The sequence below is a fragment of the Sciurus vulgaris genome, assembly GCF_902686455.1.
Source record: "Sciurus vulgaris genome assembly, chromosome: 16".
NCBI classification, from domain to species: domain Eukaryota; kingdom Metazoa; phylum Chordata; class Mammalia; order Rodentia; family Sciuridae; genus Sciurus; species Sciurus vulgaris.
The window spans coordinates 8,828,155-8,841,673 of NC_136477.1; the positions used below are offsets into that span (position 1 = coordinate 8,828,155).

The 13,519-nt window shown below is 36.5% G+C and overlaps 1 protein-coding gene across 1 annotated transcript; it reads left to right on the top strand.

The window, feature by feature from the left end:
* Nucleotides 1–1,857: 1,857 nt before the first annotated feature.
* On the top strand, nt 1,858–2,839 carry LOC306646176 (olfactory receptor 7E24-like; the record flags this gene model as incomplete). Its single annotated transcript, XM_079114625.1, has 1 exon — nt 1,858–2,839. Exon 1 carries the CDS (start codon nt 2,009–2,011, stop codon nt 2,837–2,839), a length of 831 nt encoding a protein of 276 aa, XP_078970751.1. The 5' UTR covers nt 1,858–2,008.
* Between the last annotated feature and the right edge of the window lie 10,680 nt (nt 2,840–13,519).

The window sequence follows — 13,519 nt, forward strand, 5'->3', positions numbered from 1 at the left end:
AACAGGTCTTGATGTGTTTTGGGTTATTTGGGGTGGTTTCTTCAGTTGCTTTTTCATACTGCTTGTAGGTATACCTGTCCTATAGGGTGATTATTGCTTCTAATTTTATGCAAGGGATTATTTAGTGAACTTCTTTCTCTGAAGATCCCTAGGTTAGGCAAATATCCAGGTATCAATACCTTCACTCAATGTGCATCCTTGCTGTTTCCACTTTAAAAGAAGATATTGAACTCCCATTACTACAATCACTTCAGAGCAAAACCTCACACTAATCAGCCTTAAGAAAAATAAGAACTGGATAATATTCACCACACTTCCTGTAATCCAGGTATAAAATTGCACCTGTGTTTATTTACTGGCTTTCAAGGTGCCCAGTGTTATCCCTCTTGATCTAGCACCTGCACAACAGAGCAAGTAGGCATCCTCCGCATAGAAGAGGGATCCCAGGAATCTCAATCTCAAGTTTTTAATGCTGTTTATTGAACCCAATGGTGCTTAACTACCAAGCCACATATCCAGCCCTTTTCTATATTTTATTAGAGACTGAGAATCATTTAGTTGCCTAGGGCCTCACTAAGTTGCTGAGGCTATATTTGAACTCATGATCCTCCTGCCTCAGGCTTCCAAGTCACTGGGATTACAGTCATATGCCACTGTGCCTGGTTCTCAATCTGAAATTTAAAAAAATGTCTTATAGCAACTTTACAAGGTCAGTAATTATTATTACTACTTAACAGATGAGGAAGTTTTCAGAACTAATTATGTTACTGGTTCTTTTGCTCTCTCTTCTGTTGTCCCTTTCAATCACAGTGAAACCTGACAGATACTGACCATCTCTTTACTTCATGTAGCTGAAGTAAGAATATCTGTAAAACTGCAGAACAGAATGAAGACAAAAATAGTGAAGAATTGTTTTGTGTAGTGGATATTTTAATGATTTATGGGTTGATACAAAATATCAAAGTTTACACAAATATAAATGTAATACAATACAAAAAATGAAATATTCTTTATTTAAATATAAGTGTCAAAATTTAAGCCATGCAGAGCTTTCTCTTAAGGTTTAAGATTTTAGAACTGTTTACAGGTAGTATACAAGAATGCTGCATTTGTGGTTCCCAATACCATTAATTATGTGCACTTGACAATATTTACCAAAATTTAAAATTCATCAAATGCAAGGATGCTTGTTAATTTATACAAATTTTGAAGAAAAAACGGAAATCCTAAAAGGAGGGGAAAATAGAAAAAAAATCTAAAATAATGAGATCACTCGAACATAATTAGCACATCATATTTTCTGATTACATATTTTCTGGTACAATCTGATACATATTTTCTGGTACATATTTTCTGATTACATATTTTCTGGTATATTCTGATTCATATTTTCTGGTACAATCTCACCCATGATTGAGTTGTCAGAGAATTTAAAGTATACAGCACACAGTACTTTGAACATCTTAAGCACATGAATTCATCCCAAGGTATAGAACCAAACAAGGCATATCAAATTGTTTCTGAATTTCCTTTTATTATTAAATAGGCTTATTAATAATGTTTTCCTTAAATGAAGGTCATTACTTATTCTTGATTATTTTTCATAAAAGAGTATGCTATATTTAATTATGATCATGAACTTCTTTCTCCAATTATCATGGACTTCTAATGTTGTTCAAATCAAAGTCTCTTAAGTGGATATGAAAGAGGGGTGAAACATGCAGAAAGTGAATGAAGAGTGTACAAAGGATTGGGTGTTACACTTCTGAGAAGCATTGTTGAAGCTGTCTAGTACTCAAGTGTGAATTATATTGTGAATACTTCCTTTCAAATACATACAGACTGAGGGGTGCCAGTGACACATTTCTTTACTCTCACAATTTGCTTTTTTGAAAGGTGTTCAAGCAATATACAAGCACAAAATCTAACACATGTCTTAGAATTCCACCTCGTGAGCCTCACAGAAGATCCAGACCTGCAGCCCGTCCTCTTTGGCCTGTTCCTGTCCATGTACCTTGTCACAGTGCTTGGGAACCTGCTCATCATTCTGGCTGTCAGCTCTGACTCCCACCTCCACACCCCCATGTACTTCTTCCTCTCAATCCTGTCTTTTGTGGACATTTGTTTCATTTCTACTACGGCTCCAAAGATGATTGTGGATATTCAAACTCAGAGTGGTGTGATCTCCTGTGTGGAATGCTTGACACAAATGTCTCTATTTGCCATTTTTGTTTGTATGGATGACATGATTCTGGCTGTGATGGCCTATGACCGATTTGTGGCCATCTGTCACCCCCTGCATTATCAGGTCATTATGAACCCTTGCCTCTGTGGCTTTTTAACTTTGGTGTCATTTTTGCTGAGCCTTTTGGACTCCCAACTGCACAATTTGATGATTTTACAAATTACCAGCTTCAAAGATGTGGAAATTTCTAGTTTCTTCTGTGACCCTTCTCAACTTCTGAATCTTTCTTGTTCTGATACCTCCTCTGATAACATTGTCAAATATTTTCTTACTGTCATATATGGCCTTTTCCCCATCTCAGGGATAATTTTCTCTTATTATAAAATAATTTCCTCCATTCTGAGGATCCCATCTTCAGGTGGGAAGTACAAAGCCTTCTCCACCTGTGGGTCTCACCTGGCAGTGGTTTGTTTGTTTTTTGGAACAGGTGTTGGAGTGTATCTGAGTTCAGCTGTACCACATTCTCCCAGAAAGAGTGCAGTGGCCTCAGTGATGTACACTGTGGTCACCCCCATGCTGAACCCATTCATCTACAGCCTAAGGAACAGGGACATTAAAAATGCATTTAGGAGACTCCAAAGCAGAATTTTCTAATCTTAGTAACTGTGGTGTCAAGGTGCAATATATCTTGGGAAATTCAGCAAAACTAAACTCTTTCCTGTTAATGTGTTGTTGGGTGACATAAATAGTTTTAATTTCTCATGATGTTTTATAGTGGAATCCTTTAGCCTATGTTGGGGATTTTTCACACACGGATCAAGATTTCACTGTGTTAAGATGACAAGTTTTCGAAATGTATGATGGTTAGTTTCACAAGAAAGCAAATAAAAATAAATATCACTACATTATGCACTCAACAATGGTGAAATCTGTAACTTTTTGTTATTTACACATAGCATACTAAAAGTGGACTCAAGAAGCTAACAAGTTTTAAAAGTGAAATTAAAAAGTTGCTGGGCACAGTGACACACACCTGTAATCCCATCAGCTTAGGTGACTGAGGCAGGAGGATGAAGAGTTCAAAGCCAGTGTCAGAAATTTATCAAGACCCTAAGCAATTTGTGACACCCTGCCTCTAAATAACATATGGAATGGCCTAGGGATGAGGCTCAGTGGTTAAGTGCTCTGGGTTCAAATCCTGGTACACACCCAAAAATTTAATAATAGTGTTCTCTAGTTTTCTTTATCAAGGTACTTCAACAGTTTTGTTAGATTAATCCCAAAGTATTTTATCATTTTTCAGCATGAGATAGTTTTTCTAATTTCTTTTTCAGCAGATGAATCATTGGAGTATAGAAATGTGATTGATTTATGAGTGTTGATCTTGTGTCATGATATCTTCTGTTGATATATTTTGATCTTGTAATTATAGGAACATGTCATCAGCAAACAGATAATTTGAGCACTTCTTTTCCTATTTATATCCCTTTAATTTCTTTCATATATCAGATTGCTCTGGAAAGGATTTCAAAATTAGTGTTGAATAACAGTGAGCAGCCTTTACTTGTTCCTGTTTTTAGAGGAAATCCTTTCAACTTTTCTGTGTTTAGTATGATGTTGGTCATTGTTGTCATTTATGTCCTTTACATTGCTGTGGTAAGCTCTTCTATCACTAGTTATTTTAGTGTTTTAAACATGAAGGGATCCGGAACTTCGTCAAATGATTTTCTTTCATTTATTGAGATGATCTTATGAAAAGTATAGAGCACTCCAGAAACACAAGAAGCCTGACAAGATGGAAAGACAGAAAGTCCTTCCATGTACTTGGATAGGCAGAATTAATACTGTCAAAATGGCCATACTACCAAAGCCCTATAGAGATGCAAATTTCCAATGATATTCTTCATAAAACTGAAAAGGAGTGGTTATGAAATTTATTTTGTAAAATAAGAAACCCAGAATAGTCAAAGCAATCCTTAGTAAGAAAAGTGAAGCAGGAGGCATAACAACCTCACACCTCAAATTATACTACAGAGCTATCGTAACAAAAACAGTATGCAACTGGCATCACAACATTAATGGACACAAAGAAAAACCCACAAAATTACTGCCATCTCACACTAGATAGATAACTACTAGAAAAATACAGTAGAGAAAAAATAGCCTCTCCAATCAATGGTCTAGGAGACCTGGAAATCCACAGATAGCAGAATGGAATTGAATGCCTATCTCTAGCCCTGCCCAAAAGTCAACTAAAAGTGGATCAAAGACCTAGGAATTGGACCAGAAACCCTGCAACTCCTTGAGGAAAATGTAGGCCCAACACTCCTATGTGTTGGCACAGAAACCAATTTCCATAACGAGACTCCTAGAGCACAAGTAATAAAATAAAAAATCAGTTAAATTGGATGGCATCAAATTAAAAACTTCTTCACAGAAAGAAAATAAGAGAATGAAGAGAGAGACAACAGAATGGGAGAAAATCTTTGCCATCTGCTCATATAGGGCATTAACATCCAGCATATACAAAGAATTTTAAAAATGTAACACCAAAGAAAAAAATAACCCAACCAAAAATGGGCAGAAAAAGCAAAGATCAAATGTTCTCTCTGATATGTGGATGCTAACACACAACAAAGGTGGGGGAACAGAATAGACGTAGTGGATTAGACAAAGGGGAATGAGGGGAAGGGATGGGGGACAGGAATAGGAAAGACAGCAGAATGAATTGCACATAACTTTCCTATATTCATATATGAATACACAACTAGTGAAACTCCCCATCCTATAAAACCACAAGAATGGGATCCTAATTAGAACAAGTTTTACTCCAGTTATACATAATATGTCAAAATGCACTCTACTGTCATGCATGTCTGAAAAAAACAAATAAAATAAAGGTAAAAAGCTCTCTCACCACAGGAAGAAAATAAAGATTTAAACAGACAATTCTCAAAAGAAGAAATACAAAGGGTCAATAAATTGATGAAAAAATCTTGAACATCTGTAGCAATTAGGAAATGCAAATTAAAACTACATTGGGATTTCATCTCACTCCAGCACTCCAGTCCCAATGGCAATAATCAAGAATACAAATAATTATAAATGTCATCTAGGATGTGGGGAAAAGGGTACACTCACACACTATTGTTTGACTGCAAATTACTGCAAACACTCTGGAAAGCAATATGTACATTCCTCATGAAACCAGGAATGGAATCAACATATGACCCTGATTCCCCATTCCTGGGTATATATTCACAAGATTTAAAATCAGCACACTACAGCAATATAGTCACAGACATATTTATAGTAGCACAGTTCACAATAGCCAAGCTATGTTGCAAATGTAGGTGCCCTTCACCAGATGAATGGATCAGGAAAGTGTGCTCTATATACAAAATGAAATATTAAACAGCCACAAAGAAGACTGTCATTATTGCATTCCTGAATGGTGGATTGAATTGGCAACTATCATGCTAGATGATATAGGACAGTCCCCAAAAGTCAAACATTGAATGCTTTCTCTGATATGTGGAGACTAATCCAAAATAAGGGGAAGGAAATAAAAATAAAAATAAGAAAGAAATGGAGAAAGGAAATAAAGAGAGGGGAGAGGGAATTTCACCACAATAGGAAAAGGATCAGCAGAGTTGATGAAGAGGATTCAGGAGGAAGTAGAGGGACTGGAAATGGGATTTACTTTAGAATGAATCTGAACATGCCTGCATGGGTGTGACACTGTGGGTCCTGGTGTTGGGTGTGTCCACAGGACAATAAATAAAAACAAAAGAAGTGAACTCTGAGTGAACTGAAGAGGGATTGGTGGGATGGGGGGGCAGGGAAGCTCTGTGGGCAAAATCAGAGCAACTTGGTTTCCATGCTTTTGTGATCATGTTGAGGTGTATTCTGATGTTGTGTCATAACTGAAAGAGTAACAGAGAAAAAAATAAAAAAAATAGATGTGTGTACTCACCACTTACTTCCTCACCAAAAAGAAAAAAAAAAAAAAAGAATAAAAGAAAACACCACTGAGCCACAAGCTCAGCCTCAGATTTTCTTTTTTTCTTGTGGTAGTTTTGTTAGGGGTTTAGGTTGAAGAACCAAAGTCATGTCTGGATTTGAGGCTCATAGCATCTGGGCAGGTCAGGGCTGGCAGGTGCTCCCTTCACAAGCAAACCACCTTCTACATTTTTCTGACACTCCAGGATGGGACCCTCCTTTCCTTGTGCACATTGCTTTTGGAATTTCTGGTAGATCACAGGATAGAGCAATCAATGGCCTGAATTGCTGGTTTCAGAGGAATGGCTGAGATGAGAACTCATGTTTAAGATCAAGTAAGTACAAAATAGCTCAGCATAGATGACTCTCTTCCCAGGGATATGTTTGCAGCTGACCACATCCTCCTGCATTCTGGAAATCAGCTCACTTCATCTGAGTAGTAGAAGGTAAGTCTGGCCTGGATGTCATTATTACTCCTGAAACTAGAAAGAGTGATGTGCCTGCAGCTAAGACCTCTGTGTTTTGCTTAAAACCCTCAGATGGTTAGAAAACAGTGAAAAAGTTTAGCACACCACACCCAGAAATACACAATTTAAATTTGACTGCTGTTGGCTGGACTCATTCTTTCTTAAATGGAGGGCAGGTATGTTAGTGTCTCTTTCTTAAATGGAGAGCAGAGTATTAGTGTCCTGATACTGAACATGGACATTCATTTTATTTCTAGTTGATTCAAGGGCATGAAACGAGATTAATATGCATAAAGTTATAAAATATGGATAAATACATGTTAGGTACTAATTATTAATATGGCAATGTTTGTCTCCATTGTATCCATTGAAAATATCTTGTAATATCTTGTGATCTGAAGTCCTTGTTTTTATATATCTCTATTGTTGCATTTTAATTTTGTTCTTATGCAAGGATATGCTGTGTATTTGTAGAACAACTCTCTTTCATTTCTGATTCCTCAGAGCCTATACCATACTTGGCACAGAGGAGATAAAAAAACAAATTTATGTGTTAAACATTGTGTAGATGCTTCCTCTTTTTACTTCCCAGGCATAATAACTGTGGCTTCAACAAAACTGGTGTTTTCCTGTCTGTGCTTTTATCTTCTAAGGACTGTGCCACAGGAGGCAGGTGGATATAGCTCACTTTTGGGTTTGTGTCATGGATTCATGAGCCCTGTATCTCCACTTAACTGCATCTAGAACATTGGATTATTCAAAAAGAGAGGTAGATATTTCCATGAGCTTAGGTAAAGCAAGTTGTGGACAAAAGGAAGTGGTGGAGCCGGATCTGAGACACATTTCAGAGTTTCTCCTCATTCCAGTGCTGCAGTGTCCTTTGCTAATTTCTTCCATCACTAGGCTCACTATTTACTTAGTACCTGAACACTTCCTTTTCTCAAGAAATCATGATGACCAAATATGTACTAGGCTCCAGACTCGGTTCTTGTTCCTCACACTGTGGTGCTGGGTACACTTCCACTGTTTCCATTAAGATGCATGAGCCTGGAGGCTGCCTCTCTGGACATGGCCTCCATTCTCCCCCAAATGTTATTCCTTGCTTTCCCAAAGGATTCTCTCTGGGGATTGCCTTCCTTCTCTCTTGAACATGAATCTGCTTTCCTAAATAAACCTGTTTAAAAAGGAGAAGCCTGGGCACAGAGACTTCAAAAGATTTGCATCCATTCTCTCTACGTAGCTGGTGACTATCTGCCCTTGTGTGTTTTCAAAAGTTCTTTTCTTTTTCTTTTGGCCTTTGTCACATTTCAGTCATTATGGAATCATTATAGGTACTTCTTTTCCTATTTTTGTCCATTTAAATTCTTTCTTTTTCTTTTTTTTCTGGCCTGATTTTCAAGAATTATATTGCATAGAAATGGTGAGAGTGGACTCTTTTTTTGCTTCCTGATTTTAGAGTAAATGCATTCGGTTTTTCTCCATTCAACGTGATGTTGTCCTTGGGTTTGTTGTATATGACCTTCATAATGTTGAGTTCAGTTCCTTCTATCCCAAGCTTCTTCAGCATTTTTAACATTAAAGGATGCCAGATTTTGTCTAAGACCTTATCTGCATCTATGGAGATGTTCGTGCAATTCTTGCCATTAATTTTATTTACTGAACTGTGTATATTGAACCAATCTTCCATCTCTGGATGAAACTCACTTTGTCATGGGTAACATCTTCTTGGAGTGCTTTTGAATGCAGTTTGCCAATATTCTATCAAGGATTTTTCATTTATGTTCATGAGGGTTTATGGTCTGTAATTTTCTTTCCTTGAAAGTCTTTGTCTGGTATTGGTATCAGGATTAGACTGGTTTCTCAGAATGTTTTTTGAAGTATTTCGTCCTTTCCTTTTCATGGAATAATTTTGAGAATGCTGATGTTCCTTCTTTAAAAGTAGTGTCGAACTTGGCTACGAATCTATGGATACTGCATTTCCTTTCTTGGAAGGCTTTTAATTACTTTTTCAATTTCCTTACAATATATCAGTCCATTGAAGTTTTCTATATTTCCTGGTTTAACTTGCACAGGATATACATCTAAAAATTTGTTAATATCTTCTCTATTTTCCATTTTATAGGAGTAGAAATTAAAGAATTAGTTTCTAATGATCTTCTGGGATTCAGAAGTGTTTGTGGTGATATCCATTTTTTATCTCAAATTTTATTTAGATTTGGTCTTGCCTGTCTTTTGGTTAGTTTGGGTGAAATTTATCAATTTGATTTATCTTTTTTAAGAACCAACTCTGTGATGCATTGATCCTATTTATTGCTTTATTTTTTTCAATGTCATTAATTTTGATTCTGATCTTAATCTTTTCCTGTCTTCTTCTGATTTTGGAATTAGTTTTTCTCTTTCTCTTTTAGAACCTAGAGGTATACTCTTATGTGGTTAAATGATCAATTTTCATTATGTATGCTTTTATTAATAGAAAATGTAAGTAAAAATTAGATGGATCTTAGGTTAAAAAAGAAATAAAATAGGCAATTATTAGTAAGAATATATTTCTGAATTAGGGAAAAATCACATACCTTTTTTGATATTCACTTATATACTTCTTACTCCATCAATGGGAGGAATTCCTTAAAGAATAGAAAAGCTATCTGCATTGTGAATAGTTCTGAGCAGTGTCCATTGACAATGCAATTTGTGTGTGTGTGTGTGTGTGTTTGTGTGTGTGTGTGTGTTTGCAAAATCTGCCCATTATTCAACTATTACATTTGATGCTCCATTTCATTGGACTTCATGCTTATTTCCCCTTCTCTCATGATGAAGCTCTTATCTGAACTAGTACTCACATGAATCCAATGGACAAAGACTGAGTTGTCACTGGGTACCTGACAGAGGAGGAGCAAGAGATCTAAACTCCTCTGTCATGACCCAGGAGGAATCCTATGTAACTTTTTCAAGGCTGAAGGACTTGATGGATGGACCCATGTTTCTTCGTCAGAACAAAGATGACCACTTGGGTAGTAAGATGGGACTAATGTACAAATTTCAGCAATGAGAACTTTAAAAATAAGGTCTTGGTTGTGGCTGAGCCCCTAAAACCTTATTCAGAGTTTTGCTTAGCTTCCATATAAATTCTACTTCCCTTGATATTTGTCAGGGATAGCAGACATGGGTCCCTCTAAACTGTTTTCTAAGATTTCCAAGAGCATTTTAAGGTTATGAGAGGGATGAGGGGGAGGATGACTACACCTACACTGTCATGTTGCCTCACTGAAGGATCCTCAGTACCAGTTGCTGAGCTATGTTTAAGTAGATTGCTTCATGTGCATGATATTTTCCACTTCATTTTTATTTTGCAGAAAGGAAGAGGAATATCATTTGCATGTAACATATACTAGGTGTTAGAGAGAAAAGAGAAAAGATGTGATTGCATTGGAGTGTCTGACTGTAAACATAGAGCATTATTTCAAGAGCGTCTTGGCAGGTTATTGCATGGAGAACTCAACCACTGACTTCACATCTCTATCACTTCAAGAGTAGAGCCCTTGTCCACTGAATTCCTTGGTTCTCCTCATGAAGGACAGTGGAGAGCTGTGGGTGGTAAATGCTGTATGCAGTATAGGAGGGAGAGCTAAAGATCACAAAAGCAGTGATCACAAATCATTCAGTACAGGAGAGTATTTTGTCCTGATGCAGAATATCCTTGCATCTGACCACATCCTTCTTCGTTACTGAAATGTAGCCTCTTAATGTCATAACTATGCATGAAGTCAAGTTTAATGCCCTTTCTAGTTAGGACCATGAACTGATTTAAAATAATTCTCAGATGCACCTGTATCTAAGACCTCTGACCTCTGCCTACCCATTTCTGATCATTGGGAAATGAAGAAAAACAGAGGAATAGGTAACCCAGAGACGGACAATTTAATTTAATTCCTGTATGTGTCACTTATTACATCTGTGACTTAGGGCTGGTAGCTATCATCTCTGAGGATTAACTTTTGTCATTTGATTAATTTGTAGTAACATGACTGTATATAGTGAGGATGACCAAGAAATGGTGGTCCCTGTGTGAAGGAAATATGGAGAATTCATGAAATGAGGGGAAAATAAAGTTGATGTATAATAATTATTAATATTGATGTGTTTAATATTCACACTATTTATCTAAAATATCCTCTTATGTGAGTCACTGTTTTCCTTTTTCTGTAATGGAATATTTAATTTCAGCTCTTCAGTAAATAAATGTAGTGTATTTGGAGAGGAATCACTGTCCTTCTTTGATGACTCCCACAGTCCACACCCTGTGTGACATAGAAAATGCATGAAAAAAACCCCTGTGTGAAGTGTGGAAGCAGCACTCTCCAGGCTCACAGTAATTGGCCAGTGTGGCTGGAACACACAGGTCCTTCCCTGCCTGCACTCTCATTTCCTTCAGGAATGTCTCATGGGACTAGAGACCAGTTAAAATAGCTCTTATTTGTGTCTTTATGTTAGACACATGGGACCTCTAAATCCATTTAAGAGGATCTACAGCATCCAATTATTCAAAGATCCTGGCAAAGATTCCCATGGGTATAAAAAAAATAGGCACAAGGAGACAGCTGTAGGCCAACATTATGACCCAGGCTGAGCCACATTTTAGAATTTTAATTAACCCATACTGCAGTGCCATTTGAAAATTTTATTCATCCTTACAGTTACTTTTTTCCTGGTGATCGATCCTGTATTTGAAGAATACCACAATGGATCAGTATTCAATGTGTTCCAAAATTGCATGAGGTTCCACTCGTTGTATGGAGTGGGTTGTGATTCTCTCCATTTCCATTAAGAAGTATGATAATGATGGTAGTCAATTTTGGAAATGAACTGCATACAGTAGCAGATCTTGGATACTGGACTGAAATGCTGCTTTCCTCTCTCCCATCCAGGCCACATCATTTTCTACTGGAGACAAACAGAAATGTTATTCATTATAGCAGATGAAACTTCTTAGTGGTTTATCATGTGAATGTTGTAACTAAGCAGACTGCAGAGGTATTTCAATATAGAGCTTCTGAATAAGATGATGTACTCGACAGTGACTGATATGTCATTAGACAAGAAATGTATTTTTTTGATGGTAAAATTGAACATGCATGAATCATTAGAAAGTAAAGACATCTTCCTCTTACGTTGTTTGCGGAAAATTGTCTGTGTGATGTGGGAAGAGGTATTAAGAATATTTAAAGGTAGTTTTGATTTGCATTTCTCTAATTGCTAAAGATATTGAACATTTTTGTATATATATGTTGAATGATTGTATATCTTCTGTGAAGTGCCTGTTTAGTTCCTTAGTCCATTTATTGATGGAATTTGTTTCCTGGTGTTAAATATATTTGAGTTCTTTATATAGCCTGGAAAATAATGCTTTATCTGCGGTGCATGTGGTAAAAATTTTCTTCCAATCTGTAGGCTCTTTATTCACATTATTGATTGTTTCTTTGGATAGAAGCTTTTTAATTTGAATCCTTCCCATTTATTGATTCTTGATTTAGTTTCTTGTGCTCAGGGGTCTTGATAAGGAAGTCAGATCTTATCAGTATGGTCATTTTCAAGAATACAAGCAACAATAAATGATGGTGGAGATGTGGAGAAAAATGTATACTAATACATTGCTGGTGGGAATGTAGATTGGTGCAAGCACTATGGAAAGCAGTATGGAGATGCCTCAGAAAACTTAAAATGGAACCACCATTTGACCCAGCTATCCCACTCCTTGGTTTATACCCAAAGGACTTAAAATCATCAAATTACAGTGACACAGTCACATCAATGATGACAGCAGTTCAGTTCACAATAGCTAAACTGTGGAACCAACCTAGGTGCCCTTCAACAGATGAATGGATAAAGAAAATGTGAGATATATATATATACACACACACATACATATGATGGGATATTACTCAGTTTTAAAGAAATTAGGGCATTTGCTGGTAAAGGGATGGAATTGGAGAATATCATGCTAAGCAAAATAAGGCAAACCCACAAAACCAAAGGCCAAAATTTTCTCCGATATGTGATTGCTAATTCACAAAAAGGAAGTAATGGCTAGGGCAGAATAGGGTTACTTTACATTAGGTATAGAGGAGAGAAGAGAGGGGAAGGAGTAGGGGGGTAGGAACAACAGTAGAGTGAAACAGACATATTTACCTCATTTACATATATTACTCTTTTACGTATATTTACATGTGTGACTCCATGACCAATGTGATCCTACAATATGTACAATAAGAAAAATGAGAAATTACAGTCCATTTATTCACCATGATTCACCAAATCATTATTCACCAAAATGTATAAATGCATTCTACACTCATTTATAATTAATTAGAACACATTAAAAAAAAAGAATATTTAAAAGATCATTACAATAATGAACTGACAAACTGAATGATGGTCATCCCTGGAATCAAATGCCCTGTTAAGGTTAAAGCATTGATTGCACACATGTATACTTCAAAGACTAGATCCATCCACATATTGATGTTAAGCATTGTATTCCTGGGCCTCTTGCATGGTGTTATATTCTTCCTTGGTGATTCTTAGGTTCATTTACATTTCTTTGAAAACTGTTTATGGGTACATAAATTAATCCTGACTTGGAAATATTGGAAGTAAAATCCTCCCACCAAGTTCTTGATTATGCTGGATCAGATGTGTGCAGGAGAATGCTGTCATGCAATATGAGAACTGGCAACTCATGTGAAGTCAGTGTAGATTATGAAAACTGTGAGCACTAAACCTAATAGGATGAACTTTGTTTATTCATAGAAGTAGTGGGCATGACTGACAGTAACAATAAGTGATATTAGTCAGCCACATTCTACAT